The 16,100-nt window shown below is 42.0% G+C and overlaps 1 protein-coding gene across 1 annotated transcript in view; it reads right to left on the bottom strand.

The window, feature by feature from the left end:
• The window catches only part of cngb1a (cyclic nucleotide gated channel subunit beta 1a), a 38,318-nt gene that overhangs the window by 4,868 nt on the left and 17,350 nt on the right, over positions 1-16,100 (bottom strand). The window contains exons 15-23 of the mRNA XM_054627240.1: positions 14,787-14,873; positions 14,643-14,707; positions 14,056-14,178; positions 12,649-12,790; positions 12,340-12,499; positions 2,339-2,436; positions 1,668-1,751; positions 1,245-1,363; positions 465-611 (exon numbers count right to left, since the gene is read on the bottom strand). Coding sequence (XP_054483215.1) covers positions 465-611; positions 1,245-1,363; positions 1,668-1,751; positions 2,339-2,436; positions 12,340-12,499; positions 12,649-12,790; positions 14,056-14,178; positions 14,643-14,707; positions 14,787-14,873 — 1,025 coding nt within the window. The remainder of the gene's footprint in view (positions 1-464; positions 612-1,244; positions 1,364-1,667; positions 1,752-2,338; positions 2,437-12,339; positions 12,500-12,648; positions 12,791-14,055; positions 14,179-14,642; positions 14,708-14,786; positions 14,874-16,100) is intronic.

The following is a 16,100-nucleotide window of genomic DNA, read 5'->3' as shown; positions in this document are numbered from 1 at the left end:
ATATAATATAATATACCATATAATTATGATATATATGATATTAATCATATATAATATAATATATCATATAATTATATAATATAAATCATATATAATATAATATATGATATAATTATGATATATATAATATTAATCATATATAATATAATATATCATATAATTATGATATATATAATATTAATCATATATAATATAATATACCATATAATTATGATATATATGATATTAATCAGAATGGTAGAGACGATAACAGAGTCTGATCCTCACAAACACACGATGAGATAAACTTCAGCTCAGAATTAATTTAAATTTTTTAAATCATTTTCTTGGTTTCAGTTCATTATTCAGACTATGTGAACCTCACACATGTGACACAGGTCAGCTGACTCCCTGACTCCCTGAATGTGTTCACTGTGTTTTAGTGGACTGTGACCCATGAGCCAGGCAGCAGCTCTCTGTCTTACTTAGCTTTCTTGCGGAGGAGTTTCTGGGACTCTGGGTAGTGCACCAGGATCTCTGCCAGGTCCTTCTTATCCAGGATGAAGAGGTTGGCGAAACCGTGCGCCTTCACGTTGGCTGTACGTCGGTTCCCCCCGCCTCCCGCCAGCAAACTGACCAATCAGTGAAGAGAGAGAGAGAGAGCTGTCACGGCTACACGTCCAATGAAAAATGTCCTTCATCCCCTTAGTGCTCGTTCTGCTGCTTCTGTTTAAAATAAAGCCTTTGGTGACAAATGTCCTCAAGTGATGTCACTCGAGTCAGGGCCTGTTGAAGACACATCACAATCTACCACGCTTCCATCAAAGGAGGAGATGCATTGTGGGTAATGTAGGAGACAGCGTTATGAGATTGAAATGAGGAATAACTTTTTGTTCTATTTAGATTTTTTTTTCAATATGTAATTTACACTAAAAGAAAAACCAAGAAACAAGAACCAGCTGATATCAGACCAGATCCTGAATCTGGGGTCACCACTGATATCAGACCAGATCCTGAATCAGAGGTCACCACTGATATCAGACCAGATCCTGAATCTGGGGTCACAGCTGATATCAGACCAGATCCTGAATCTGGGGTCACCACTAATATTACAGAGGGGTCCAGTATCGGTGACTGATCTCCAGAGGAGGTCCCGCTTATGTGCTGACCTCCAAAGTGGTCTTGCTGAAGTCTGTGACCCTGAAAGCGGTCCTGCGTACCTGAAGCCTTTAGTGTCTGTTTAAAGGACAGGAAGCAGCTCTGACCTGATCTCCCCGAACACAGAGCCGGCTCTGATGGTGACGAAGACCATCTGCAGGTCTGGACCTCCAACCACCTGAACCTCCCCCTGTTTGATGATGTACATCTCTCTGCCGATCTCCCCCTGCAACACACACACACACACACACACACACACACACACACACACACACACACACACACACACACACACACACACACACACACACACACACACACACACACACACACACTTTATTAATGAAGAGAAGAACGAGGGAACAGATGCCGTAGAGAACACACACACACACACACACACACACACACACACACACACACACACACACACACACACACACACACACACACACACACACACACACACACACACACACACACACACACACACACACACACACACACACACACACACACAGTGAGTAGCTCACCTTCTTACAGACGAAGTCTCCGGGCAGGTAAACCACAGACTTGAGCCTCGTCAGCAGGTCGAACACCATCTGTCTGTCGCAGCCCTGAGACCCAGAGAGACGTTCATCATCCTCAGAGTCAGAGTTCAAATGTCACGTCACATATTTAAATATCATTAAAATATGTCACGTCACATATTTAAATATCTCGTCACATATTTAAATATTAAAATATGTCATGTCACATATTTAAACATCATTAAAATATCTCATGTCACATATTTAAATATTAAAATATCTCATGTCACATATTTAAATATCATTAAAATATCTCATGTCACATATTTAAATATTAAAATATCTCATGTCACATATTTAAATATGTCATGTCACATATTTAAATATGTCATGTCACATATTTAAATATCATTAAAATATTTCATGTCACATATTTAAATATCATTAAAATATGTCATGTCACATATTTAAATATTAAAATATGTCACATCACATATTTAAATATTAAAATATGTCATGTCACATATTTAAATATCATTAGAATATGTTACTTCACATATTTAAATATCATTAGAATATTTAAACATGTGGCATCACATATCTAAACATGATTTAAATATGTCATGTGACATTTCTAAATATAAGTTCACATTGAGTGTTTTTGTTCTTGAGACCTGAAACAGGGCCACTTTGCTGACGATGGAGTAGTTGACGTCCACCGCCATGTCCAGCCTCATCTTAGCAGGAAGCTGCACCAGCAGCTCCTGTTCATCTGCAGAGGAAACACCACAACGCTCTGAGTGTCCCTGAACTAAACACCAGACATTCAGGGACAACGTTTACTTCTGTACCTCTGAGTGTCTGTAGATAAAACCATCAGGCCAAATACATGAACTGCAGCACTCAACTCCTTTAAATGTAATCTGACTTTATACTTTTACTCCGCTACATTACTGATTACTTTGCAGTTTGACATTTCACAAACAAAATGCGAATATCTCATAAAATATGTTGCTATTTTAAATATTAAGAAAAACAAAAACAAATCTCAACCAACATTACTGATATTTATACAATAAAGCTGATATTCATATGCATATGCTTAAGCATCTTCATTTTCATCTTCATATTAATCTTCATATTAATCTTCAGATTAATCTTCATATTAATCTTCATATTAATCTTCATATTAATCTTCATCGTCATCTTCATCTTCATCATCATTTACATTACATTAGTCATTTAGCAGATGCTTTTATCCAAAGCGACTTACAGGAAGCGTATTCAACATAGGTATTCAAGAGAACTACTAGTCACCAGAAGTCATAAGTGCATCTCCTTTCTTAAACAAGCATCTAAGAGCAGAAACCAGAGCAAAAGTATAGTGCAGAAGCAAATTACTACGAAAACAATAATTGCAACAGACTAATACGAATACAATAAGTGCTACAAACTACTACGAATAGGATAAGTGCAGTAAACTAATACGAATACAATAAGTGCTACGAGGAAGGCTCAGGGTAGTACTTCATGAAGAGGTGAGTTTTCAGCCTGCGCCTAAAGATGGGCAGTGACTCTGCTGTCCTGAGGTCAGTGGGGAGTTCATTCCTCCACTGTGGGGTCAGGACAGAAAGAAGCTGTGACCGGGTGGATCGGCTGCAGGGACCTCTGAGCGGCGGGGCAACCAGTCACCCCGAGGCAGCAGAGAGGAGTGGTCGGGCAGGGGTGTAGGGCATGACCATGGCCTGGAGATAGGAAGGAGCTGTTCCTTTCACTGCCCTGTAGGCTAGCACCAGAGTCTTAAACTGGATGCTCTTACAGGGAGCCAGTGTAGAGAACGGAGAAGGGAAGTTGTGTGAGAGAACTTGGGGCGATTGAACACCAGACGTGCTGCAGCTTTCTGGACGAGCTCCAGAGGTCTGATGGCAAGTAGTGAGTTGCAGTAGTCCAGGCGGGAGATGACCAGAGCCTGGATGAGCACCTGCGCCGTCTCCTCAGTGAGGAAGGGGCAAATCCTCCTGATGTTGTAGAGGAGGAATCTGCAGGATCGTGTGACCGATGCAATGTTTGCTGAGAACGACAGTTGGTCGTCCAGGGTCACACCCAGATTCCTCGCAGTCCGAGTTGGCGTCACCACGGCATCATCAATGGTGATGGACAGGTCTCAGCGGGGCAACCCTTCCCCGGGAGGAAGAGTAGCTCGGTTTTGAACAGGTTGAGCTTCAGGTGGTGTGTCGCCATCCACTTCGAGATGTCAGCCAAGCACGCAGCAATGCGTGCCTCCACTTGGGTGTCACCGGGAGGAAATGACAAGACCAGCTGGGTGTCATCGGCATAACAATGGTAAGAGAAGTCATGCGAGCGAATAACAGAACCCAGAGATGTTGTGTAGAGCGAGAAGAGAAGGGGGCCCAGAACTGAACCTTGTGGAACCCCCGTAGTCAGCATCCGTGGTTCCGACACGGTCCCCCTCCATGTCACCTGGTAGGATCGACCTGTCAGATAGGATGCAAACAGGGAGAGTGCAGAGCCTGAGACGCCCATCCCCTCGAGGGTGGAGAGGAGGATCTGGTGGTTCACCGTGTCAAACGCCGCTGACAGGTCCAGGAGAATCAGGACAGAGGAGAGAGAGTTCGCTCTCGCGGCGTGAAGCGACTCTGTCACCGCAAGGAGGGCTGTCTCTGACGAGTGACCCACCTTGAACCCGGACTGGTGGGGGTCCAAGAGGTTGTTCTGGTGGAGGTAGGAAGACAGTTGGTTAGAGACAGCGCGTTCAAGTGTTTTGGATAGAAAGGGTAGAAGAGAAACCGGTCTGAAGTTCTTGACATCAGAGGGGTCAAGTGATGTTTTTTTCAGAAGGGGGGTGACTCTGGCAGTCTTGAAAGCCGAGGGAAAGCGCCCGAGACGAGAGATGTGTTGATGAGGTGGGTGAGGAAAGGAAGGAGTTCAGTGGCAATAGACTGAAGAAGAGGGGAGGGGATCGGGTTAAGGGAGCAGGTGGTGGGGTGGTTAGATGTAACAAGGTCGAGTACCTCGTTAGGGGAGAGGGGAGCAAAATAGGGTAAGATGGGGTGTGGAGAGGGAAGGGGGACTGAGGGGGAAGAGCTGGAGAGGGTAGAGAGGGAGAGGGTGGACAGGGAGGGGGGGCTGAGAGAATGAGGATCTGATATCGTTTACCTTCTTGTCAAAGAAGTTGGTGAAATCATCAGGGAGAAGGGAGGAAGTAGGAGGAGGGGGTGGGGGTTGGAGGAGTGAAGAGAAAGTTTCAAAGAGTTTTTTAGGATTGGAAGCAGAGGTTAGGATTTTAGAGCGGAAAAAAGCCGCTTTAGCAGTAGATAGAGAGGAGGAAAAAGTGGAAAGGAGAGATTGGAAGTTAAGAAGGTCCGCCGGGAGTTTGCCTGTTCTCCATTTACGCTCAGCCGCTCTTAAGCTCCGTCTATCAGTACGCACTGAGTCCCACAGCCACGGGGCAGGAGGAGTTGGCCGTGCAGGCCTGGAGGTGAAGGGACAGAGGTTGTCCAGAGAGGAGCAAAGGGTGGAGAGGAGAAGATCAGTAGCAGTATCGGGGGATAGGAGAGAGAAGGATTCAGGGTCAGGGAGGGCAGAGGTAACGGAAGAGGAAAGATCAGCGGGGAGAGGGAGCGGAGGTGACTACGGGTAGAAACCATGTGGGTAGGTGGAGGAAGTAAGGGGGGAGAGGAGAGGGAGAGGGAGTAGGACATGAAGTAGTGGTCCGAGAGCTGGAGGGGAGTGACAGAGAGGTTAGCGGTAGAACAGTGTCTAGTGAAGATAAGATCCAGCTGGTTGCCGGCCTTGTGGGTAGGAGGAGAAGAGGAGCGGTAGAGGTCAAAGGAGGAGAGGAAGGAAAGCAGAGGTTCTAACTTATCAGTCTGGATGTTGAAGTCGCCGAGCATGATGAGTGCGGAGCCATCGTCATGGAAGTGCGAGACTAGTGTGTCAAGCTCCTCCAGGAACTCACCAAGTGGGCCTGGTGGGCGATACACAACAGCAATGGTGAGCTTGACTGGATAAGTGACAGTAACAGCATGAAATTCAAAAGAGGAAGGGGAGAACTGTGGAACAGAGACAAGAGAGTATTTCCATTTTGGGGAAATTAGCAGGCCAGTGCCACCACCTGGCCTCGCGGCTCTGGGAGTGTGAGAGAAGAGTTCACATCTGAGAGAGCTGTGGGTGTGGTGGTGTTTTCTGGTGTGATCCAGGTCTCAGTTAGAGCAAGAAAGTTGAGGGAGAGCAAGGATGCGTAGCCTGAGATGAACTCAGCTTTCGGTACTGCCGACTGGCAATTCCAAAGCCCCCCCGACACCACTTGCTCACCATGGGCTGAGAGAGTGGGATAGATGGGATTAGTGGGGTCACGGCACCTGGGAGTGACCCACTGTCTACGTGACCACCGGACAGAGGAACAGACAGAAATAGGATGCAAACACATGGTAGTCAGTATAAACAAATTACTGACCCGCAAGTACACGCTCGAGAAGTCATTGCTTGAAAAAGTCGCCCTGTTGCCTTCGTTTGCCAGACGCTTGAAAGCTGACGCCTCCAGCCACCAGCAGTGGTTAAGGACCTACCTACTGATTGCTCATTGTCTGCCAGGAGTGTAAGCCACTCCCCCTAGCAGGACAATTGACCTATTGAAACTAAACCACACCTCTCAAAGCAGTTCCTGATTACAGGAATAGCACAGACAACAGAATTAGCAACAAACACTAAAATTTAAGCAGGCTTGGTACAGTTAAGAGCAAATTATGAAAGCAAGAACAATATACTTAGTCTATCCTAGCAGAATCATCATCTTCATCTTCATATTAATCTTCATCTTCATCATCATCATCTTCATCTTCATCTTCATCTTCATTGTCATCTTCATCTTCATTGTCATCTTCATCTTCATTGTCATCTTCATCTTCATTGTCATCTTCATCGTCATCTTCATCTTCATCTTGCCATTAGGCAAAAGTTTCTCCACTAGATGTCTATCTGATAATGCTGTAGCTAAATTTAAAGAAGCGATTTCTCCAGGGTTTTATTCAGTACCATTGCTCAATATAACAGAGGACTCCTACTCTAGCTTTAGTCTGTCTCCATATAACAGAGGACTCCTACTCTAACTTTAGTCTGTCTCCATATAACAGAGGACTCCTACTCTAACTTTAGTCTGTCTCCATATAACAGAGGACTCCTACTCTAACTTTAGTCTGTCTCCATATAACAGAGGACTCCTACTCTAACTTTAGTCTGTCTCCATATAACAGAGGACTCCTACTCTAACTTTAGTCTTTCCAGTCTGTCTCCATATAACAGAGGACTCCTACTCTAGCTTTAGTCTGTCTCCATATAACAGAGGACTCCTACTCTAACTTTAGTCTGTCTCCATATAACAGAGGACTCCTACTCTAACTTTAGTCTGTCTCCATATAACAGAGGACTCCTACTCTAACTTTAGTCTGTCTCCATATAACAGAGGACTCCTCTCTACTCTAATAACTTTAGTCTGTCTCCATATAACAGAGGACTCCTACTCTAACTTTAGTCTGTCTCCATATAACAGAGGACTCCTACTCTAACTTTAGTCTGTCTCCATATAACAGAGGACTCCTACTCTACTTTAGTCTGTCTCCATATAACAGAGGACTCTCTAACTTTAGTCCGTCTCCATATAACAGAGGACTCCTACTAACAGAGGACTCCTACTCTAACTTTAGTCTGTCTCCATATAACAGAGGACTCCTACTCTAATATAACAGAGGACTTTAGTCTGTCTCCATATAACAGAGGACTCCTACTCTAGCTTTAGTCTGTCTCCATATAACAGAGGACTCCTACTCTAGTCTGTCTCCATATAACAGAGGACTCTGTCTCCATATAACAGAGAGGACTCCTACTCTAACTTTAGTCTGTCTCCATATAACAGAGGACTCCTACTTTTTAGTCTGTCTCCATATAACAGAGGACTCCTACTCTAACTTTAGTCTGTCTCCATATAACAGAGGACTCCTACTCTAACTTTAGTCTGTCTCCATATAACAGAGGACTCCTAGTCTGTCTCCATATAACAGCTTTAGTCTCCATCTCAGATTGACCATCTTGTTGATAGTGCTGCATGCTCACTGAATGAAACTAGACTCTATAGCTCCTCTAAAAAAGAAGCTAATAAAAGAAAGGAGGTTTGCTCCATGGTATAACCCTCAAACCCGCGAATTAAAGCAAACATTACGTAAACTTGAAAGGATATGGCGTTCCACCAGTGTGGATGAAGCGCGGTTAGTCTGGTGAGACAGTCTTAAAATATATAAGAAGGCCCTCCGTAATGCTAGAGCAGCCTATTATTCAGCATTAATAGAGAAAAATAAGAACAACCCCAGGGTTCTCTTCAGCACTGTAGCCAGGCTGACAGAGAGTCAAAGCTCTGTTGAGCCGTGTATTCCTATAAACCTCAGTAGTAGTGACTTCATGAACTTCTTTAATGATAAGATTCTAACTATTAGAGAACAAAAATTATAATCTACTGCCCTCAACCAGTACCCATCGATCCACAGCTGTAGAACCTGAAATATATTTAGATGGCTTTTCTCCCATCGAGCTTCAACAATTGACTTTAACTATTTCTAAGTCTAAACCTTCCACCTGTCTCTTAGACCCGATTCCGACTAGGCTGCTTAAGGAAGTTTTACCTTTAATTAGCAATTCTTTATTAGAAATGATCAATCTGTCTTTACTAACGGGCCATGTACCACAGGCCTTCAAACTAGCTGTAATTAAACCTCTTCTTAAGAAACCTACTCTTGATCCAGAGGTGTTGGCTAACTATAGACCTATATCTAACTATAGACTATATCTAACTATAGACTATATCTAACTATAGACCTATATCTAACTATAGACTATATCTAACTATAGACCTATATCTAACTATAGACTATATCTAACCTTAGACCTATATCTAACTATAGACTATATCTAACTATAGACTATATCTAACCTTAGACCTATATCTAACTATAGACCTATATCTAACCTTAGACCTATATCTAACTATAGACCTATATCTAACCTTAGACCTATATCTAACTATAGACCTATATCTAACCTTAGACCTATATCTAACTATAGACCTATATCTAACTATAGACCTATATCTAACTATAGACCTATATCTAACTATAGACCTATATCTAACTATAGACCTATATCTAACCTTCTGTTCCTCTCCAAGATCCTTGAGAAAGCAGTAGCAAATCAGCTCTGTGACTTTATGCATAACAATAGTTTATTTGAGGATTTTCAGTCAGGATTTAGAGTGAATCATAGCACAGAGACGGCACTGGTGAAAATTACCAATGACCTTCTAATAGCGTCAGACAAAGGACTTGTCTCTGTACTTGTATTGCTAGACCTTAGTGCTGCATTTGATACCATTGATCACCAAATCCTATTACAGAGATTGGAGCATCTAATAGGCATTAAAGGAACCGCACTCAGCTGGTTTAAGTCGTATTCATCAGACCGATCTCAGTTTGTATATGTAAACAATGAAAGCTCGATGAAAACCAGGGTCAGTCACGGAGTTCCACAGGGGTCTGTTCTTGGACCTATTTTATTTACCTTATATATGCTTCCCTTGGGGAATATTATCAGAAAACACTCAGTAAACTTTCATTGTTATGCAGATGATACCCAGTTATATCTATCAATTAAGCCAGACGAAACTAACCAGTTCTCTAAACTTCAAGCATGTCTTACGGACATAAAAACCTGGATGACCTGTAACTTCTTAATGTTAAACTCTGAAAAAAACAGAAGTTATCCTACTAGGCCCAGATCACCTTCAAAATCAATTATCTAAGGATATAGTTTCTCTAGATGGCATTGCTCTAGCATCCAGCACTACCGTTAAGAACCTTGGAGTTATCTTTGACCAGGATCTGTCTTTTAACTCTTATATAAAACAGATCTCAAGGACAGCCTTTTTTCATTTACGTAACATTGCGAAAATCAGGCAAATCCTGTCTCAAAGCAGAAAAACTAGTTCATGCATTTGTTACCTCTAGACTAGATTACTGTAACTCCTTATTATCAGGCTGCTCTAATAGGTCTCTTAGATCTTTACAGTTGATCCAGAATGCTGCAGCACATGTTCTAACAAAAACTAAGTAAAGAGATCATATTACTCCAGTATTAGCTTCTCTGCACGGACTCCCTGTTAAATCAAGAATAGAATTTAAAATTCTTCTACTCACCTACAAAGCTCTAACTGGCCAGGCACCGTCTTATCTTAAGGAACTTATAGTTCCATATTACCCAACTAGAGAGCTGCGCTCCATCAATGCAGGGTTACTTGTGTTCCTAGAGTATATAAAAGTAGGATGGCAGCCAGAGCCTTCAGTTATCAGGCTCCTCTTCTGTGGAACCAGGTTCCAGTTTCAGTCCGGGGGGCAGACACACTCACCACTTTCAAGAGCAGGCTTAAGACCTTCCTTTTTGATAGCGCTTATAGTTAGGGCTGGTTCAGGTTTATAGTTAGGACTGGTTCAGGTTTATAGTTAGGACTGGTTCAGGTTTATAGTTAGGGCTGGTTCAGGTTCGCCTTGGTCCAGCCCCTAGATATGCTGCTATATGCCTAGACAGCCGGGGGACTACCTAGGATACACTGAGCTCCTCTCTCCTCTTCTCTCCCTCCTTCTTTATGTATTAATCTCCTATTTATGCACATTACTGATTTTGCTTCTTCCCCGGAGTTCTTGTGCTTTCTCGCCTCGCAGGTTCCCAGGAATCGGGTTCATATTTGGACTGTCATCGTGCCACCTACTGAGGCCCTGCTGACACCCACTGCTACTACCACTATCATTATTAGTCACATTACTATTATTATTCCCTGTACTATTACGCTTATTGACTTGCTTGTACCCTGGAGTCTTTGTGCTTTCTCGCTTTGCAGGCTTCTATAAATCGTGGCTGTACCTGGACCGTGGTCGTGCATCCTGCTACGGCCCTGCTGACACCGACTGCTACCACCATTATTATTACTAGTCACATTACTATTACTATTACTATTACCTGTACCATTAAGCATTTTAGCTTTACTTCCACCCTGAAGCCCGTTTTGCTTTCTCGCTCTGCAGGTTTCCATGAATCGTTGTGGTACCTGGACCGTAGTCGTGCCTCCTGCTGTGAGCCGACTGACACCCACTGCTACTTCCATTATTATTAATCACATTACTAGCCCTATTTTCATAACTATAATTCTACTATAATAATTGCTGCTGTTGTTATTATAAGTAGTCTTATTATATGAATCATTTATGCCATATACATTGAATGTGTTGTATCTCTGTTATGCTGCTCATTCTGTACACATGACATCTATTGCATTCTGTCCATCCTGGGAGAAGGATCCCTCCTCTGTCGTTCTCCCAGAGGTTTCTTCCTTTTTTCTCCCTGTTAAAGGGTTTTTTTAGGGGAGTTTTTCCTGTGAATGTGAGGGAAGGACAGAGGATGTGAGGGTCTAAGGACAGAGGAGGTGAGGGTCTAAGGACAGAGGATGTGAGGGTCTAAGGACAGAGGATGTGAGGGTCTAAGGACAGAGGATGTTGCATGTGTACAGATTGTAAAGCCCTCTGAGGCAAATTTGTAATTTGTGATTCTGGGCTATACAAAATAAACTGAATTGAATTGAATTGAATTGAATTGAATTGAATTTCATCGTCATCGTCATCTTCATCTTCATCTTCATCTTCATCGTCATCTTCATCATCATCTTCATCGTCATCTTCATCGTCATCTTCATCGTCATCTTCATCTTTCTTCTTTTTATGTTTTGACTGATTTGTGAGTAAACTATTAACTATATAATCGGAAAAATCCATGATAACTAAAGTTTGATTTGTTGAAAGCTCAAAAACAGCCATCATCATTTTTGTTGTATTTAAAACTTAATTCTTTTTTTCGCATTGTGTCTTTAAATCTTCTTTGCATTCTTAATATTTATTATTAATGTGTTAACGAGCACTGCAGTGATCTTTAAACTCTTCGTTTTACCTGCAGTCTGAACCCTAACCCCTTATCTGATCTTATCTTTTCTTATCTTATCTTATCCTTTCTTATCATATCTTATCTTATCTTATCCTTTCTTATCTTATCTTATCATATCTTATCTTATCTGATCATATCTTATCTTATCCTATCATATCTTATCTTATCTTATCATATCTTATCTTATCTTATCATATCTTATCTAATCTTATCTTATCATATTTTATCTAATCTTATCTTATCTTTTCTTATCTTATCTTATCTTTTCTTATCTTTTCTTATCTTTTCTTGTCTTATCTTATCTTGTCTTATCATATCATATCATATCTTATGTTATCATATCTTATCTTATCCTTTCTTATCATATCTTATCTTATCATATCTTGTCTTTTTTCTTATCTTATCTTTTCTTATCTAATCTTATCCTTTCTTATCTTATCTTATCTTATATTTTCTTGTCTTTTCTTATGTTATCTTATGTTATCTTTTCTTATCTTTTCTTATCTTATCTTTTCTTATCTTTTCTTATCTTATCTTATCTTATCTTACACCTGTCACCTACTGGAGAGAAGGATCGTCACGTTGAGGATCTTTTATCGGGACACAGACTGCCGACTCCTCTTACCCAGCATGCCCTGGATCTTCCAGGTGTAGTCGTACCAGGTCTTGATGCGGTTCTGGACCTCTCCGGGGATGTTGTAGGAGTTCATGTACTTGACGGTGCTGTCCATGCAGGCCCGGTAGTAGTTCTCCCCGGCTGTGGCGGCTCCGACCACGTCTCTCATCTGAGACGAAACGATCCGTCAGTCAGCAAGGATTTATCTCAAAGCTTCTCTACACATCTGATCTACAAAGCACTTTGTAACGTAGAAAGTTATAGTCATCACAATGATAACTATAATATAGTATATAATAATATATAATAATAACTGACCTGACCGATCATGATAGAGAAGGCAAAGACGCCAACAAAGTAGTTGATGAGCTGGAAGCAGATCTCAAAGACGGTGGTCGGGTCTGGAAGTCCTCCGATGGTGATCAACGTCTTCACGGCAAAATAGTAACAACGAATATAACTGTAAGAAAAAAAACACCACATGTGATCCACAGTCAAACATCATGTCTGACTTCTTTAAGCTTCATAAAGCAGATTTGAAGAAAAGTTCTGAGCCCATAAATGAACATGTTCACAGATTAGAAACGTCTCTAGAAACTCTCTTGTTCATGTTCATGTCTCAGTCGTGTCTTCAATCAACGCACCGTTTCAATAAATCATAGTTTCACTCATTAAAGCTCTGGTGGAGTTTTAAATGTTCTGTTTACATTTTAGCTTTACTTCCACCCTGAAGCCCTTTTGCTTTCTCGCTCTGCAGGTTTCCATGAATCGTTGTGGTACCTGGACCGTAGTCGTGCCTCCTGCTGTGAGCCGACTGACACCCACTGCTACTTCCATTATTATTATTAGTCACATTACTATCCCTATTTTCATAATTATACTACTACTGTAATAATTGCTGCTGTTATTATAAGTAGTCTTATTATATGAATAATTTATGTCATATACATTGAATGTGTTGTATCTCTGTTATGCTGCTCATTCTGTACACATGACATCTCTTGACTTCTGTCCATTTTTTTTCTTTTTTTGCATTCTGCATTCTGCATTCTGTCCATCCTGGAGAAGGATCCCTCCTCTGTCGCTCTCCCAGAGGTTTCTTCCTTTTTTCTCCCTGTTAAAGGGGTTTTTAGGGGAGTTTTTCCTGTGCCGATGTGAGGGAAGGACAGAGGAGGTGAGGGTCTAAGGACAGAGGAGGTGAGGGTCTAAGGACAGAGGATGTGAGGGTCTAAGGACAGAGGATGTCTCATGTGTACAGATTGTAAAGCCCTCTGAGGCAAATTTGTAATTTGTGATTCTGGGCTATACAAAATAAACTGAATTGAATTGAATTGAATTTACATTCAGTGGTTCTCACCAGAACAGTTTCAGTGGTTCTCAACAAACGTGGAGTTTATTTCCTCCATAAAACATTCGTTTTGACTTTTAAAACATGTACATCCACGTTAACCAGCTTGTGATCTTCTTCCTCACAGCCTTCGTTGTGTATATATATTCATATATATATATATATATATATATAGATAAATTATATCTGGGCTCACTGCTGCCCCCTGTTTGTCGGTGCCGTGGGGGGAGACTTTGTCAGGACTTCACCCTCGTGGTCATTAACCTCACTGTTCTCCTGCCCTCCTGCTGGTTCTAAAGACAACATGGTGTATTTCACAGGGTGATGTAGATCAGGAGCACCTTAAACTGGTCCACAAAGACACAGCGGGTTCTTACGCGTTTCCTTTCCCGTTGTAGACCCACTTGGTGGATCCCAGTCCTTCATAGTCTGATCCCCAGTAGAAGAGACACGCATTGATGTGCAGAGAGTACAGCAGGTAGGTGGAGGTTCGGATCACCCTGACACACACACAACAACAACAACAATAATAATAATAACAACAACAACAACAACAACAACAACAATAATAATAACAACAATAATAATAATAACAACAATAACAACAACAACAACAATACTAATAACAACAACAATAATAATAACAACAACAACAACAACAACAACAATAATAATAATAATAACAACAATAACAATAACAACAACCATAATAACAACATCAACAATAACAACAACAACAACAACAACAACAACACAGGTGGAACATGAAATGGATCCACACAAACATATTTACTAAAATAAAATAAAATAACTAAAATAACTCAAGGATCAGTTCTGGTGCCATTTTGATCAATATATCAATAATGTTAAAAACCTAAAATACACAACGTGAGAAAAGCTTCTCATTATTATCTTTTTATCAGCTTTTATACAGATGTTGGTTCCTGTAGGTAAACGTTCTCACCTGTAGATATACGCTTTCTTCATCACAGCTTCCATTCTGTCGTTGAACTCAAAGAAAGCCATGTACTGTCAGAGGAAAGACGAGAGTCAGAGGTTTATCTTCTCTCAGGATGAACTTCTGCATGAACATAGAACAGCTGCTCACCTTCAGCAGACGAGGGAATCTGAGCAGAGAGTTCACTCCAGTGAAGATGTAGAGTATCTCCATGGGGAACAGGCTGATGACATCCATCTGCAGACGCCCAGAGATGAGATACAGGTCTCATGTTTAATCAAAAGCAGGAGGTCTTTCATGCTTATGTTTATATAATGTGTATTATTTCTTTATCCTTAAAGATGAGAAAAAACGTTTTTGACAGTTAGAAATGTCGGTACTTCATAAAAATATACACACATATTAATATATGTATGATTATTATACATCAGAGGACAGTGGATGTGAGGGTGTAAGGACAGAGGAGGTGAGGGTCTAAGGACAGAGGATGTGAGGGTGTAAGGACAGAGGATGTGAGGGTGTAAGGACAGAGGATGTGAGGGTGTAAGGACAGAGGATGTGAGGGTCTAAGGACAGAGGATGTGAGGGTGTAAGGACAGAGGATGTGAGGGTGTAAGGACAGAGGATGTGAGGGTAAGGACAGAGGATGTGAAGGACAGAGGATGTGAGGGTGTAAGGACAGAGGATGTGAGGGTGTAAGGACAGAGGATGTGAGGGTGTAAGGACAGAGGATGTGAGGGTGTAAGGACAGAGGATGTGAGGGTGTAAGGGAGGATGTGAGGGTAAGGACAGAGGATGTGAAGGACAGAGGATGTAAGGACAGAGGATGTGAGGGTCTAAGGACAGAGGATGTGAGGGTGTAAGGACAGAGGAGGTGAGGGTGGACAGAGGATGTGAGGGTGTAAGGACAGAGGAGTGAGGGTGGACAGAGGATGTGAAGGACAGAGGAGGTGAGGGTGTAAAGGACAGAGGATGTGAGGGTGGACAGGGATGTAAGGACAGAGGAGGTGAGGGAGGATGTGAGGGTAAGGACAGAGGATGTGAGGGTGTAAGGACAGAGGAAGTAAGGACAGAGGATGTGAGGGTGTAAGGACAGAGGAGGTGAGGGTGTAAGGACAGAGGATGTGAGGGTGTAAGGACAGAGGATGGACAGAGGATGTGAGGGTCTAAGGACAGAGGAGGTGAGGGTGTAAGGACAGAGGAGGTGAGGGTGTAAGGACAGAGGAGGTGAGGGTGTAAGGACAGAGGATGTGAGGGTGTAAGGACAGAGGATGTGAAGGACAGAGGATGTGAGGGTCTAAGGACAGAGGAGGTGAGGGTGTAAGGACAGAGGATGTGAGGGTCTAAGGACAAAATAAATGGAATTAAATTGAATAAACTGTGTATTTCTTGTGAATCTTCATGTGACCTCTCAGATTCATCCTGCGACCGCCTGAAGGGTCTCAAACCTTGGTTTGGAACCTC

Source organism: Anoplopoma fimbria, unplaced genomic scaffold, assembly GCF_027596085.1.
Source record: "Anoplopoma fimbria isolate UVic2021 breed Golden Eagle Sablefish unplaced genomic scaffold, Afim_UVic_2022 Un_contig_8051_pilon_pilon, whole genome shotgun sequence".
Taxonomy (NCBI): domain Eukaryota; kingdom Metazoa; phylum Chordata; class Actinopteri; order Perciformes; family Anoplopomatidae; genus Anoplopoma; species Anoplopoma fimbria.
This window is presented reverse-complemented; position numbering and strand designations above follow the sequence as displayed.